This window comes from Oxyura jamaicensis, chromosome 4, assembly GCF_011077185.1.
Source record: "Oxyura jamaicensis isolate SHBP4307 breed ruddy duck chromosome 4, BPBGC_Ojam_1.0, whole genome shotgun sequence".
Classification (NCBI taxonomy): domain Eukaryota; kingdom Metazoa; phylum Chordata; class Aves; order Anseriformes; family Anatidae; genus Oxyura; species Oxyura jamaicensis.
The window spans coordinates 44,569,916-44,585,484 of NC_048896.1; the positions used below are offsets into that span (position 1 = coordinate 44,569,916).

Sequence of the window (15,569 nt, forward strand, 5' to 3'; positions counted from 1 at the left end):
ACATGTACGTGCAGGTCTAACAAAAACACATTAAAATAAGCTGGAAATGCACACCAGAGTCAAACGTTACCTCTGGCTTCCTATGTGTGCTCAAATTACTGGTGACTCAGCTGAACGCAATGGCTGACTGAGTATGCTCTTAGCCACTAGCAAAACAAAGTGAAAAAAAAAAAAAAAAAAGTTAAAATGGGCTTCTTGAGATCTAACCTAATTGCAGGACTAAGGAATATGGGTGACATGAATGCAAACTGCTGAACAGAGAGCTATTTTGGAGCCTGAAATTTAGGCTCTCTGCTCCTTCATACAGAGTTACTGCAGCTGGCGGCTTAGGGGTAGCTCTGTTGGGAGCTGAGAGGTCTGGGGGTTGCAGTTTGAAAAATAAATGAATCTGCTTGCTAAGAGACTAAGTGTTTTACACCATAAGAAAGATGCTATTATAAAATAACATCCTGTTTTGACTAAAATGTACACAAAACCATTTTAAACAATTTTATCTTGATCTAGCTGACTACAGCAGCTTGAGGATGACAAGTCCAAACAAGGGGAAAATAAGCAAAGGCAGTTAAAAATACCCGTAGCTCCACCTAAAGGGAGGCACCTTGTCTAAACCATGTTATTCATGGAATAAACCTGTGTAAAACAAGCCTGACAAGGTAAAAATACCCTAAATCCCCCTTCAAAGCCACCTCCTATAGCAGCATTGATCTCTAGGAGCTTGTTCACACTTACACACACCTCCTTTGGTGCCTGTAGCAGCACTGAACTCCAGACGCTTAAGCATATCCTAGGGCCACTGAAATTCAGACCCACAGCATTACAAATCTCCTAAGCTCTGCTACAGAAGGGTGTTTTTGTCCCCATACCATCCTGGCTCTGTTACCACCCAGTGATCAGTGCCCGTAAGGAAGGGGCTGACAAGATGGGCGTTTGTGAAGGTACCCAGGCACACTCTGTCAGCCCCTTGGCTCTCTTAGCCAAGACCAAGGGCGATGTGCTGCACAGACAATCCGAGGTTACAAACCTACCTCTAGCCTAACCCCTCAGGGCTCCCCTCACGCCTGGGCGCCTTGAGGAAGAGGCATGTCGGGCACCTGAAGCCTCAAGGCGAAGGAAGCAGCCTGCGCCTTTAGGGGGACCCCTCGCACGGTCCTGAGGGCCTCCCCAGCCTCGAGAGGGACGCCTCAGCAGAGGACGGGTTCCATCCCGAGGAAGCCATTCCTCCCGTTCACCTTCGGGGCGCCGGGGGCAGGCCGAAGGCTTCCCCTTCCTTCTCCCGCCCCGCGTCCTTCGGAGGCACGCAGCGGGCCGGCGGCCATGTCGGGCGCGGAGCGGCGCCAGGCGGCAGGTAGGAGGCAGAATGGCGACCGCCCGCCCCGGGGCCCAAAAGCGGCTTTTGGGGTTCGGGGTGAGCCCGGCAGACCCCCGGTCAGACCTGGGGCTCAGAGACAGGGACGTGGGGACCAGGAGAGGGGCCCGGGCTGAGGGCAAACGGGACGGCAAATGCCGGGCTGGGGTACTGCTGGGAAGGGGCTTGTGAGCCGCTGCAGTTCATCACTTCGCGGGGGAGGCGGCTCGGGTCATGTCACCAAAGCACCACTTCGTTCAAAACATGGGCTACTGGAAGGGTAAAAAAATAAAGTAAAAGACTTACTAAGGGAAGCTTTCGGTTTCGGTGGGATGAGGCTTGTATTGAAAGGTTCTTGCCCGGACTGCTAGGGCTTGGGTGCTGAGCCCTGTGGCTGAAGCCAGGCGAGTTACAACAGAATACCTGAAGGGCCAATGCAGGTGAGAAAGGACAGGCAGCAGCAGATGGGGGTTGCACCCCTCAGGATGAAGGGCCGACAGTTCTTCTCTGGGTTTCCTCTTCTTTGAGAATACTCCACGCTTTCTAGGCATTAAACAAAGGCACTATCATTTTGCTGCACATAATAAAACCTTGCATTGGATGTTTTAAATTTGCAACCCTTGGCATTCCCCTTTTCATAGCAGGAGGGAAAGCTGACCTTGGTAAAACATACTGTTTCTTCCTTAGCAGTATTTTAAGTATGTTTTAGGTTCCCCAAGATGCCATTCGGCGTGCTGTAGAGTCTTGGTGCTATGTGTCTGCTGGTACTTTCCAAGTGTGTCTTTGAAATATTATGAGATTAAAAGGTATCCAGGAAAACATGCTGTCAGATTCCAAGGTAAATTCAGTGCATACCTGGTTTTGGATTCCTTTGAAACAGTCCACAAGATTTAAGAGGAGTAGTCCCATTGAGAGCAAACAGTTTTTACAAGAAGCCTGTGTGAGACAAGAAGAAAGCTTTTCATAAACCACTCTTTTTTTTCTTTCTTTTTTTTTTTTTTTAAAGTAGTATTTACTTGAATGAAGCTGCAATGTGACAGCAGCAATAAAAAGCTCAAGGCTAACTGACTAAACAGAACTAAAAGAACAACTAAAACATATTTCTCTAATTTCCTTTGGCCCCGGCATTCTGTGGTCTTTTTATGTCTCTATGTCACCATTTTCTGCCTAAAAGTTTGACTGTAACATTTTTAATGTCTGTTAGGGTTTTTAGGGGTTCCCTCCCCCTTTGAGTTGAGGCAAAAGCATCAGACAGATCTCAGGTATGGAAGCAAAAATATGGTGTCAATTTAAACATACAGCTCTCTGGCTCATATATATTATAAACAAAACCACAGGCACAAGTGCTGTTGCTACATTTTATCTATACACATTTTCAGTATTTCTGTCATTAGTCTGACCTACCTGTTGTTTCAAGCAAAATGAAATAGCTCTTTATGCATCAGATCACTGGTGATATTTATAAAAAACAGCGCTTGCAAGCATGATCAATGTTTACAAATGGGAAGTTTACATGTAAATAGTAATGCTGACTCGCTTTGAGCTGTCCCTCAGTCTCCTGTGCTGCGGTGTTCAACATAAGGGCTTCTAAAGTCAGTTCTAGATTTCTGCAAGTTTATTCTAGTATCTTTATGAACTTTGCTTCTTTATCAGTACATATGTTATCAGTATATATGTTATTTCATTTTGCAGAAGCCTTTAGTCAGATGCAAAAAAAAAAGGGGGGAAAAAAAACACTAGTATTGTGTATACAAAATAGTTCATAAAAATAAATAAATAAATGTGACCATGTCTTTCTTCTGTTCTAATTACAGGCTGTGTTCAGTTGGATAGCAGATCTACATTAACCACCACAGGTAAAAGATAGTATGTAGCTTTCATAATAAGGTAGTTAGTCTCTGGTGGTAGGTAGTAGGGGCTGTGATTTTATAGTCCACTGAGATGAAGGATTAAATATTTTGGCCTAACCATCTGCAAGTCCAGCTTTGCAGCCTCCCAAAATGTGCATGTTCCCTGTTGTTTTCACAGTGTTACCTTTATGTGCATTCTTCTACTCGAGATGCCTATATCTATATAACTTAGCAGAAGAAAAGGTACAAATCTTGCATCTTTTCAGCTGTTGTTAGCCGTATGTATGGTTATACTGCCGTCTGACTGATACGCTGCGTCCCAACCTCAAAGAGAACACTCAGTTCTGCATCAGCAGCACCACTGAAACAAAAAAAATACCAGTGTATTTTTAGATTATATAAAATCCTAACTATTGGGTTTAGGAGAGTGTATAAATACAGCCAGGCAGCTACTCATATACAATCATAATCTCTGAATACATAGCTATATAGATAAATAGCTAGATATAAAATATTCACATCGTGACCACCTAAAATTCAGACTGTTGGGGTTAGAATTTTAAGAACAGCCTCCAAAATTTTTGGGTACAAATGCTAACGAAGCTGTTAAACTGCATGCCTACTCAGCTGATGTGTGAATGAGCTTTTGGTTCACGCTAACAGCTAAACTTTATGGCTGGATGCACAGTTTAAAATTGTTGCTCTTAATTATTTTTTTAAATCTCTCTAACAGATAGAGATCAGAACATCACTGAAGTAGATGCGCTTGATAAAAGGTAAAGTTCTGATGACAGTGATAGACAAATGATCCACTGAAGTCAGTTGAAAGTTGCCTACTTGTTTTTAAGAGTGTAAACAGATTATTCATTCAACCCCACCTATTTACAGAATATGTTTCTAGTTTTAGCTACATGAGATGTAGAACTATCCTTGAATTCTGCTGCAGATGTTACAAAAAGATGTTTTATTAACCAGGTGCTCATAATAAAGTGGAGAGGTCGAAATAATTAAACACTTTGGTCACTCTGTAGTGAAACAAAAGCATTTTGGAATAAACTGTGATCTTTAAGTAACTTCTGCTGGCAAGTGTTTTGAACTTTTTTCACAAATTGCACCAAAACTGAATATAGCAGGAAATAAACAGTAACATGCCAAATATTGAAGCTCTGCCTACGGACAGTTCTAGGGCAGCATGACCTGGAGTGTCATTCTGTACACCTGTAACACTGGCCTTATCTGTTGCCAGGGCTATCGCCAGAAGTGCTTTAGCTTCTGTTCCCTGCACCACTGCCTCTTGTCAACAGAAGCAGCAAGATTGTATGCTTTGTCCCTCTAAATACATCCATGCCAAATCTTGGAAAGGACCTTTTGCGTCCAGGGGGTACAGTCTATAGCATGCTGTCACAGACCTCTATGTTGTGTGTGCTCATAAAATAATAAAATCACTGAACGCTGCTCCTAACTCTATTTATTTGTTACCTTAACAGTTAAAACTCCTCTACTTAGAAGCTGGGTTGATCATTTGTGCTTGTGCCAGCACTATCTCTCAGCTTTAGAGCTTTGTTGCTCAATTGCTAAACACTTAGAGTAACAGTTGTATCATCATAGCTTTTATTTTGGAAGGGTAAATAATACCAACTCATTCTGCTCTTGCAAACGGTGTGTATACCACCTCATCAACCGCTATACACTACATAGCCTATTGCATATGATGCAGCACTCAGTTTATTTAGAACTTGAAGAAAACCTCACACAGTTAAAATTCCCAATAAATACATATGCACCATCTAACTATGCTAAAATAATGTTTAGCTAACCATATAGTGTGGAGAATTGGAACCAGATCTGAAGCTCTTTTATATGCCTTACTGTTTTACTGAGACAGCCTCCTAAAAACTGTAAATGCAAATACATTGTAGAGAAACTATTCAACACTACCTGATAGAGCCTTCAACCTACCCAATGCTTGTTTTTACTGAACTTTTTAATGTGCCCAAGGTTTTCAGAAAGACCTAATGATTTAGGTTCTTTCTATATTATTACACTTTTTGCATTTCTGAAATTGATTTCTCAAAGTCTCTAGTCAATTACAAAAGTCTCAGCCAGCAGGAATACGGGAAGGGAATTCAACCAGCTACTAACTCACTTAACAATAAAATTTTCCATCCCTGGCAACAGACAAACATATGACCCTGCAGAGCAATACAAAATGAACCATCAAAGAAGAGGAGTTGCATTGATCTTCAATCATGAGCACTTTTATTGGCAGTTAATGCTGCCAGAAAGACGTGGGACTTATGCAGACAGAAACAATCTGAAACGCAGGTAAGGAACTTTGTTTCTCCACCAAAGCTTAAAAAAATAACTTCAGAAATAAGCAGTTACCTAAATCTTATGTTTAAGAACAGAAGAAAATATTTTGCAGACATAAGCACCTATGCAGCCTTGGCAAAGAAAGACATAAAAAAACTTCAAGGCACATTTCTCTTAGTCACAGAAACTGCTGGCACATCCTGTGACTTGAGGGGGTCTTCAAAGTAACCTTATGTACTACACCTGCACTGGACACCTGTTTGGGACCAACATCAAGTTCACTTTTTTTTTTTTTTTTCATAAATAATGCATAAACGTGAATATTCATTCTCTCACAGTGAAAGCAATTGAGTTGGTAGGAACTGACATATAATTTGAGAAAACGTTTTTACTAATACTTTTGTGTTCTAACAACAGCTTGACAGACCTTGGATTTGAAGTCAGAGATTTTGATGACCTGAAAGCAGAAGATGTGCTGCAGAAAGTTCATGAAGGTAGGATACTATATATTGGTTGCATCTATTTGTAGCAGGATCTCTAGATATATTTTTCTTCTATTTACTATGTTCATCTAGCTTAAAATACTTTTTGTGTGCCAGTGAAGTTGCTTAACATTAAACGGACTTAAGTGTTAGACTGAAGATACTTTTATTGTAATGTAAGCAATCTTTGGGAGAACCAACAAAGTTGCTAAGAGCTGAAAGAAGTTAACTTGCAGCTAGAACTTAATAATGTTCTTTTTACTTTTAGTGGCATTACTCTTCAGCCATGTTTAATTATTTTACCTTCACATCTCTGCAGTATTACACTATCTGATAATAGGGTTCATTTGAAAAATGATTGATCTGAAATTAAATGAAAGGATACAAACGTGCCATGTTTTTTACACCTGAAGATCACTCTCAAGTCTTCTAAACACCACTTGATATTTCAGCCTCTCTGAAAGACTACAGCGATGCTGACTGCTTTGTTTGTGTATACTTGAGTCATGGTGCGAATGATTATGTTTATGCATATGATGCCCAAATCAAAATTGAGACAATCACAAACATGTTCAGAGGAGACAAGTGCCCGAGTCTGGTAGGAAAGCCGAAGATATTTATCATTCAGGTAAGGTTTCTGAATTCAGTGGAGTTAACACTGACCTATGTCATCTTCTTGTAATAGAGAAATCATTTTTTTTCTGAAATAGTCTTTCCATAAGATAAAGTTTCCTTTTTATTTTATTTTTTTCATTCCATGACCAATACTCAGTAACTCTGTAGAATTTAAAGAATCAGTTTAAGGCTTTATTGGCTCAGAAATACTGCTGCTGTTAGCAGTCAAATAAAACTCATACATAATCTCCTGTTTCACTCCTTCGTTCAAGGCATAGTGCAAGTTGGAAGGGATCTCAGGTCTGTGGTCCAGCTTCCTGTCTGCAGCAGTCAGCTGTGGGGTCAAACCAAGTTACTTGGGGCTTCAGCCCGTCTTTATCCAGGTTACAACTAGCAAACTCAAATGAAAACTGGATTGTACTTCAGTTGTTTACAGAGTAATTCTAAGAATTACCATTTTTCAAATGAAAGCTGACATAAGAATAAAGCTGCTACAAAAATCACCATATCGATAATAATTTTTTCATTAGCACTCATTTAGCTTTTTTTTTTTTTTTTTAACCTGGTGTCAAAGACAGAAAATATTTGCATATTTCATATTACAAGTACTTGGAAACATTTATAAAATGTACTCATCAAAAAGCAAATTAACTTAGTTCAGTTCATAAACTAAGTTCTTTTACAGCAAAAAGAACAATCAGTATAGTATTTACCTTCGGAAATCACAGAGAAAACAGCAAGGACAGATCTTCATCACTGTAAAGGAAAGAAAATTTTCACATTTCTCTTTTGTGATAGCTCTTAACTAATGCCTGTTTACTGCTTTGTACCTTTTAAGTGTGTTCTTCTTATTCTCCTTGTATAGCTTTTCTGCAACACTGATAATACTGAGTTAATTTACTGAATTCTTACAAAAAAATAATCCTACAACTAACAACTAGACAGTGTATAATGATGGCTGTGCTTCAGAGTGTTTATTCAATGCTTGTGCAGGCAAAAGGTTAAGTGAGGTGATCCTTTCTCTCTAACCATTCAGCGTCCTGTGTCCAGTTCTGGGCTCCACAGTACGTGAAAGAAAAGGACTTAGTGGAGCAAGTCTAGGGCAGGGTTGGGAGGATGATTTGGGAACTGGAGGATATCTCTCATATGAGGAGAGGCTGAGATTGTTCAGCCTAAAGAAGAGAAGGTTCGGGGGGATCTTATCACTGTATATAAATACCTGATGGGACAGAATGAAGAAAAGGAAGCCAGACTCTTTTCAGTGCACAATGACAAAAGAAGAGGCAGTGGGCACAAAAAATGCATGGAACCCCATCTCAACACAGGAACTTTTTTTTTTTAATTATTTTAACTATGTGGGGTGGTCAAACAGTGGAAGATGTCACCCAGAGAGGTTGTAGAGCTTCCCTCCATCCTTGGAGATGCTCAGAAGCCAGCTGAGTATAGTCCTGTCCTGGACAACTTGCTTTAGCTGATCCTGCTTGAGCTAAGAGGGTTGGGTTAGATGAACTCAAGAGGTCCCGCATCCAATCTCAATGATTCCCTGATCATTTCAGAGCTTTTATTGGACTTCATCACCAAGATTTTAATTGTTAGAGATCGATCGAAATATGTCTTTATGGATCCACAGTCACGGTTAGCGTGGAACATATTGAATAGGAGTCCCCTCTGCTTAAAAGCATCATAGTAACAAAGGTGAGCTTCACGGAGGTGAAAGCAAAATTATCCTTTTCTCTCCAACAGGCATGTCGAGGTGATAAACATGATGATCCAGTTATTGTTCAGGATACAGTAGATGGCAGAGAAGAAACCATTGTTAACGAGACTGAAGTGGATGCAGCTGGTGTCTACACCCTGCCTGCTGGTGCAGACTTTCTCATGTGCTATTCTGTGGCACAAGGTAAAGTTCTAATATTTTACATGTGTGTGTCTGATACTTCAATAACAAGCTTGAACGCTTCCTCATTCTGCAGTCAAAATGAGTACAGTTCCAGGTCATCTGTTTTGCATGTCTGATAAGTAATGTCTATCTGAGAAGGAGCCCCATATGTTAAGGAAAAAGTAAAAACAAACCATCAAAATTGCAGTTGATTTGCCAAGCAGAGGCGTTCTCATCATAATCTTGTTGCTGAGCTGTCTGCTGACAGTAAGCATTTCCCTCTTCTCCAGGACTGTAGTACTGGTGGCTTATAAGTTTCCCTGTACTACATGGCTGTCCACCCCCATCCACCATGTATCTTTGTCCTCGGTCCCATCTGCTCTCTTGCAACTTACAGTTATAGTCCTGTGGACAATAAGCTACCCGTCCCTGAACCATACTCCACTTGGCTAAGCACTGTAAGTGATCTCAAGGACATTTCCTGTCTATGGTTTCTAGAAAAATTGCATAATTGACACAATAAGATTTACACCCATTATTAATCTCAATGATTACACTTAATGGGTGCGGCTAGCAAGGAGTAACTCGTGAATGTTTATCAGGTGGCAATGGCTACTTACAACTGAATATCATTTTATGTTCCTGTTCTATAATAGGTTACTTTTCTCACCGCGAAACCGTAAATGGCTCCTGGTACATTCAAGATTTGTGTGAGGCGCTGAGGAAGCATGGCTCTTCCTTGGAGTTCACAGAACTTCTTACTGTTGTTAACAGAAAAGTATCGCATCGCAAAGTGGATGTGTGCAAGGACATAAATGCTATAGGAAAAAAACAGATTCCTTGTTTTGCCTCAATGTTAACTAAAAAATTGTATTTTCATCCAAAATCTAAGTAGGTTGTTATTTAACAATGACAGTCTTTAATAGTGGCTGTAGAAGTGAGAAAAACACTATCTTAGATAAGGAGACAAATAGTCTATACAATTATTTGCAAAAACACTGAGATCAAACCTTATGATTGGTATATGCAATAGTTTCTAAATTCTTAAAGTGATTTTAAAGATAGTATTACAGCTCTGTTCCTCTCAGGGAAATTGGGAAAAGTTGACTGGTGCAAGGCTAGTAAAAGGTGCTCAGATTTCATTGAAATTGGTACTGTAGGTAACTCTTAAAGAAAAAGTGAGATTTTTGCTTGCTTGCTTTCTAATTATGGCACATTTTTGCTATTTCCAAACCTTTTTAAATACTGCATTAGGTTAACTTTTCTTGCTCAAAGAGCACTGTTTACAGGGAATATATTTGTAAGACATCTTTTAAAATCTGTGTACATAGTATCCGCCTTCCAATTTTTATTGATTAATCGAGGATGATTTTTTAAGGCTTTTTCGTTTTAATTTTCTCTCAACACTAAAAAGGAACTTAATTCCTTGAGTGCAATTTAGTATTAATGCAACTAAAGTGCTTCTTTAGCTTGCACATAATTTACATTTGTGCTACAATTAAAGCTTGCTGGTGCTTTGCAAGGAGTAAAGCAAGCAGTAGTGAAGTGAGACCACGAATAGCTTGCTTAGTATGACTTTGGGTACAAATATACTCCATGGTGGATTAAGCTCGTCTTGTATAGATCTCAAAGCAAATCATTTATAGGGTCCAGGGTCGCTTACAACTCTGCTGGATATCTTTAGCAGCTCTTTAAATTACAACATGTATACACCTTTATACTTCACGCTGAGGTGTTGGATCAGCCTCTGCCTCCCCTCAGCTCCAGAGCTCGGCTGTATACTGTCCTTTTGCATACAAAACTCACAGCACATTTGTCACCATAGGATGTTTCAGGTTTTCAGTAATCAGTAATTTCAATTTCAGTAATTCAGTAATCAGTAATTTCAATTCCGTATGTAACAGAAGTACTTCCATACATAATGGGAGCAAATTATCTTTTTTTTTTTTTTTTCATTAGTTTTTACATTATTGGTACACATGCTTAACTCTGGGGGATGATGGAGAACTCAAGCTGAACAAAGTGGCTTAATCCACTTTCCTGGGTGTAAAATAATTGACTTACTGGCTCTGCTTGACTTCCGCAGTCCTTCAGTCTTTGACTTCCTTCAGTCCTTGACTTCCTTGACTTCCTTCAGTCCTTCCGCATACTGTGTTCTGAGTCACAGATATGTAGGCTTAATAGAGCTATTTTGAAGCTTTGTATAAATCATGTATGTGTGAATGTTTTGATAAGTCCTGTCAATAAAATGCAACAATAAAACAAATAATTTTACAGTAAATGAGTTTGATGTATCTTACTGTTCCAGCAATATTGACTAAAACAAACAGCTTACTTTGGATGCAAGTCTAACCTCCACCAGTGGTGTTAAACAAACAAAATCAGAGAACAGAGCTAGTGAAAAGGAAACAGAAAGCAAATCAGTAATACTTAATACAAGAGTTACTTAATACAAGAGTTACTTATTTACTAAGCTATTGCTGTGCTATAGTCATGGTCCTAAAAAGACAGCCCTCGTTCTAAAAAACATCCCTGTCATTTTTACCAGGAAGCAGAATACCTCCATTTTACTGAAGTGGTTTGACAAATAACTGAAGAACTTTGCTTCAGCAACTTCCTTAAGGGACTGAAAACACAGAGCAAATAAAAACAAAGGAAAACAAAACAAAACCATCAACTGACCAAATCATTTTTAGAGATATTTATTGTAATTTTCAAAACTATAGTGGTCAAAAATATCCAGTTTCTGAGTAACTAAATGCTCACATCAGGTTTGAAAGGACAATTCTAATGTATACCAAAACAATGTCAGTCCTTGTTAGTAATTTCCTGGATCGGAAGTCTCAGGTGCAGAGGTTGGTGTAGACGCGTCAGGGATTCTTCTGCCTGCAGCATGAGAAAGAAGACATTGGTCTTGTGCAAGAAACCAGACGAATCAAATGGAGGATGCTGAACACTTACAGGCACTCAGGTCATTCAGTCCCTCTCCAGAGAGTAGTGTTACACCTGTTACCCTGTTACACCACTTTCCCCCTACCTTCACCAGAGGATTATTTTCCTGAAATTACAATTACAAAACTCATACTCACAGTCTGTTGAAAAGGTATTAGACTATCTAGCCTTATGCCAACTTTAACTCATGAAACAATACCCTTAACCACAGGTCTTGAACTAAAATTAGGGTTAGTTTCAATTTCATTTAGTGACACACTGAATACTGGGTCAGAGATGGGATGGGAAAATAAGAATTGAGGAGTATGATCTGCTACTTTTTTTTTTTCCCCATGAAGACCATGTTGTTTCTCCCAAGCACACACATCACCTTTTCTACAATACAGGAGACCAGATGGAAATCTTTTACCTAAGGAGTAGGATTAAGCTGTCAAATGCTGAACTCTGCAAGAATGTCTTCTTCCAAGGAAGGGAGAAGACTCTGTTACCTCATCAGTGCCGCAAGCCTCAGAAAGCAACACAGCTATTCTATTAGAATTGCTGTGAATGCAACATAGTAAAGTATGGAAAAAGCAGATGTGCAGGGCTCAAAAACTAACTTGTTTGAAATTTAACTCATGCAGTCTCCCTTTCCAATGATGTACTAAAGTAGTCTACATGTCAATGGTAAACACTGGATGGTTAAACAGCTCAAACTGATTGATAAGCTGTTCTGAATGTAACAAACCTTGAGGTCAATTTCTGTTAGCTGAGAGCTTACTGAAAAAGTCTTAACCCAGAGGCTACTACATTATTCAAGGACTGCATTTAAATACTTCTTCTATGTCTTCTCTTAGTTTGTTGTATTGTTCCACATTGAAATGCTTGGCTTTTGATTTCCGGTAGAAGTAGTGGAGGAACTGCCTGTCTTTAACATCAGGGTAAAAGTAGTCCTGGTGAAGGAAGAGGGGCACAGATAGGAGGTTAGCAAGAAAAAACAAGCAGAGATCAGAAAAATTCAGCCTGTTTCAGGAAGGTTTATCTAGTTCAACAGATGTGTGCACAGACGCGCACACACTGCATGTACTGTTAAGAGACTACATGTAGAGGTGTGCCCTTAACAGCCTTTTTAAGACACATGGTAGAAATCATTTCTATCATGTCTAGAGGAATTCTCAATCATAATAACAGCATAGCTTGATCTTCATGACTGAAGTCACCCGAGTGAATGGACATGACCTTCCAAGGAGGCAGAGGAAGTTCAACAGTTATTTCTCCAGGATTTTCAATCTCAAGAAAAGGTGCCAACAGCTGTTCTAAAAAGCCAAGTAGTAATCTCTGTATTTAGAGAGTTATGTATATCTATATACATGAAGTAGGAATACCTCAGCCCTTTTTAAAAATCTATGAGGAGTAAAATTCAGAGACAGCTGGTCGTAAGAATAGCTATATTTTCCCTTCTCACTACAAGAAATTGACATCTCATCAGGTCTACGGATCCCTTGGTATTATGGAAGGAAGCAGTAGTTACTCTTCCACATAGCTCTTCAGTAAACAAAGAGTTTTGTATCACAGTCAGACATCCAGACTTTGGGAGACTTTGTCCACTTTGGGAGTACAGAGCTAAAATAGGAAAAAGAAATCAAGTCTTACAGGATTTCAGGACTTGCCTGTATTGTGCAGCTCAATTAACATCTGTTGTGTTTTGTATTTTTTGTTGCTACTGTTCAGTGACTTGCTTCCTGGCCATCTGTAAGGCAGTGTTCATGAACTGGCACAGCATTACTAGCTGCTCTCCCTTTACAGCTATAAGCCAGGTGCCATTTACTACTGAAAACAGTCTACCAAGATCTAAAATAAAAGGTAAATTTAATGCGTCTCTTCTCATTCCCTAGGTTATGAAGCCCTACAGGCAATAGTAGTTCTGCTCAAAAGCTGCTCTGCAGTGGACATGTAACAGTACCTGGCTTCAGATAACGTAAGGTGTTGTATCAGTCCCATCAGAAACCAAACAAGCCCTCATCTGATGGCAAGGCTTCATACCAAATTATGTTTTCATCGGAGTCCAAAACATGATTTTCAGAATCAGTTCTTTATAATACTCCAGACATTTCCAGGAGGACTTACCTGTTTAGTAAGAACAAAGTAGGCATAGAAAGCCATAGCACTCCCATAAGTCTTCTACAGAAAGGAGGAAGACAATTTTTCAAGTGAATTTTACAAGGAGAATCGCCTCCAATAATATAAATTACAGATTAAATGCAATAGAGATAATAGCAGAAGATTTCATACAGCGCAAACATAATCGGTGCTTACAGATTCCCTGCAGTCAGGAGAAAACTGCTTATTTTCTTCTCCTCTTGGCCAAGCCAGCCTGCTATTTCATACCTCCATTATAGCATGAATGATTACCTGTTTCCTTACAAAACTGCATACCAGGTGGAATCCAGCCTTTGTCAAACAGTGAGTAACTGATTTCCTTGCCTTTCTCTTTTGAAATGCTAAGCCGACAGCTGCAGGCGGTTCCCCAGCAATGAGCAGAAAGTCTCTAGCATAATTTTAAAACAGAGCTCACTTTTGTCTCACAGTTCATCATTCACATGTAGGCGAAATGGAGTCAGAAGTAAAACCATTTACTGACTTTAAGGGACTTGGGGACTCATTTTTTTCCTCCATGGAAGACAGGCTACATCAAACACTACGTGTTACCTCTAGAGGATTAAAGCAGCAAATCAAAGAACTCCTTTTAGCCAGAGTTTCACATTAACTGTCAGGTAAATGAAACCCTGAAAACCATGTGGACTGGGCTCAGCCAACTCACAATTCACTTCAAGATTTTATTCTGGTAAGGAACAGTGCCATTATTTTGGGTTTATTCAACACGGTCCATCTCTGTTTTGCTGCCAAACAAGCGTGTTCATTGTTTGCAGAACCTTACTGCTTGCCTTCCAGCCTCACCTCCCAGAACAGCATCCAAACAGCAAGGGGAAAAGCTTACGCATTGCCTCAGCTCCCCAGGCAGGGAGGCGAGCAGCGGCCCCAGGGGCTGCCAGTCCTCACCCATCAAAAAGAGATGCTGAAGCCTCACACTTCTTCACTAGCCACCTTCTCCACTGTGCTATTATTCCTTGCACCTTCCTCCTGCATTTCCAGTAGCATTATATGGGAGTTTAGTACGTGAGGATAATAATAATAACCATTATCAAGAGATGATTTGTAATATCAAGAGACAAAGGCAACTCAGTATTTATTCATACCGGACAGGAACACAAACTTTGAGACCTCCTTCGTGAAGCACCCAAAGAGCCTCAGTAGGCTAAAGATTTTTTTTTTTATTTATTTTTTTTAATTTAAAAGATGTCTGTCACACTCCTACCGACATGCTGAACAGAGGAGAGATCCATCAGGTACCGCAGCACTCACCCAAATCCACCTGACCAAAGTGGCCAAATAGTAACAAACAAGGCGGCAACAGGAGAAAATAATCAAAACACAGAAGTACAAACATTTCTGTTTGCCATCTGTTCTGTTTCTCTGCACTGAGCAAAACAGATAGTCCTTCTCACAGCCTATAAGATTAGAAAACAAAAAAACCTCTGGCTAGTAAGGCTTGTTTTGTATCATAACATAAACAACACTATTTTACTTCCCTATAAACAGACACTAAAAGATAGGCTCTAACCTGTAGTTTTAAATGCACAGCACACTGCCTGTGCCCGGACAGAAAGATGGCCGAGTGCTTTTGGCTGAAAGGCAATTTCTTAAACAGCAAATTCATTGTAAAACTATTAATCTTCCAGCTCAAATCCATCTGTTTGGCTTCTGCCTCACATTCTATACAGCTGGCAACAAAGATCTCAAATATTTATTCCTGCCAGACGCAGTTATGTATTGATGTTGTTTAAGTTGTGGTTGATGTGCTATGTTTGTTCCAGTATCATTATCAACACGTTAGGGTTAGGGTTACGGTTAGAGGGTTAGGGTTAGAGGGTTAGAGGGTTAGAGGGTTAGGGTTAGGGTTAGGGTTAGGGTAACGGTTAGAGGGTTAGGGTTAGAGGGTTAGGGTTAGAGGGTTAGGGTTAGAGGGTTAGAGGGTTAGAGGGTTAGAGGGTTAGAGGGTTAGAGGGTTAGAGGGTTAGGGTTAGGGTTAGGGT

General features: G+C 40.0%; 2 protein-coding genes and 2 long non-coding RNA genes across 5 annotated transcripts; 1 reads left to right on the top strand and 3 right to left on the bottom strand.

Annotated features, from left to right (window-relative positions):
• Positions 1–968: 968 nt before the first annotated feature.
• Positions 969–10,558, top strand: CASP6 (caspase 6). Of its 2 annotated transcripts, none has more exons than XM_035325037.1 (8): positions 969–1,345; positions 3,160–3,201; positions 3,929–3,971; positions 5,374–5,520; positions 5,926–6,002; positions 6,443–6,618; positions 8,349–8,505; positions 9,141–10,558. In XM_035325037.1, the coding sequence occupies exons 1-8, from the start codon at positions 1,315–1,317 to the stop codon at positions 9,377–9,379; spliced, it is 912 nt and encodes a 303-aa protein (XP_035180928.1). In that variant the 5' UTR covers positions 969–1,314; the 3' UTR covers positions 9,380–10,558. The 2 variants fall into 2 exon arrangements, with proteins under 2 accessions (XP_035180928.1, XP_035180929.1); XM_035325038.1 differs by having other exon boundaries at positions 973–1,321.
• LOC118166272 lies at positions 7,288–7,740 on the bottom strand. The gene is made up of 2 exons (XR_004750417.1): positions 7,689–7,740; positions 7,288–7,627 (listed from the first exon to the last, which is right to left on the bottom strand). It is a non-coding gene; the product is annotated as an uncharacterized LOC118166272 (long non-coding RNA).
• A 612-nt stretch (positions 10,559–11,170) lies between the features above and the next one.
• Positions 11,171–13,590, bottom strand: MCUB (mitochondrial calcium uniporter dominant negative subunit beta). Its single transcript, XM_035325040.1, has 3 exons — positions 13,543–13,590; positions 12,252–12,368; positions 11,171–11,370 (listed from the first exon to the last, which is right to left on the bottom strand). Exons 1-3 carry the CDS (start codon positions 13,576–13,578, stop codon positions 11,293–11,295), a joined length of 231 nt encoding a protein of 76 aa, XP_035180931.1. The 5' UTR covers positions 13,579–13,590; the 3' UTR covers positions 11,171–11,292.
• Positions 11,754–12,245, bottom strand: LOC118166271. The gene is made up of 2 exons (XR_004750416.1): positions 11,958–12,245; positions 11,754–11,895 (listed from the first exon to the last, which is right to left on the bottom strand). It is a non-coding gene; the product is annotated as an uncharacterized LOC118166271 (long non-coding RNA).
• Positions 13,591–15,569: the final 1,979 nt, after the last annotated feature.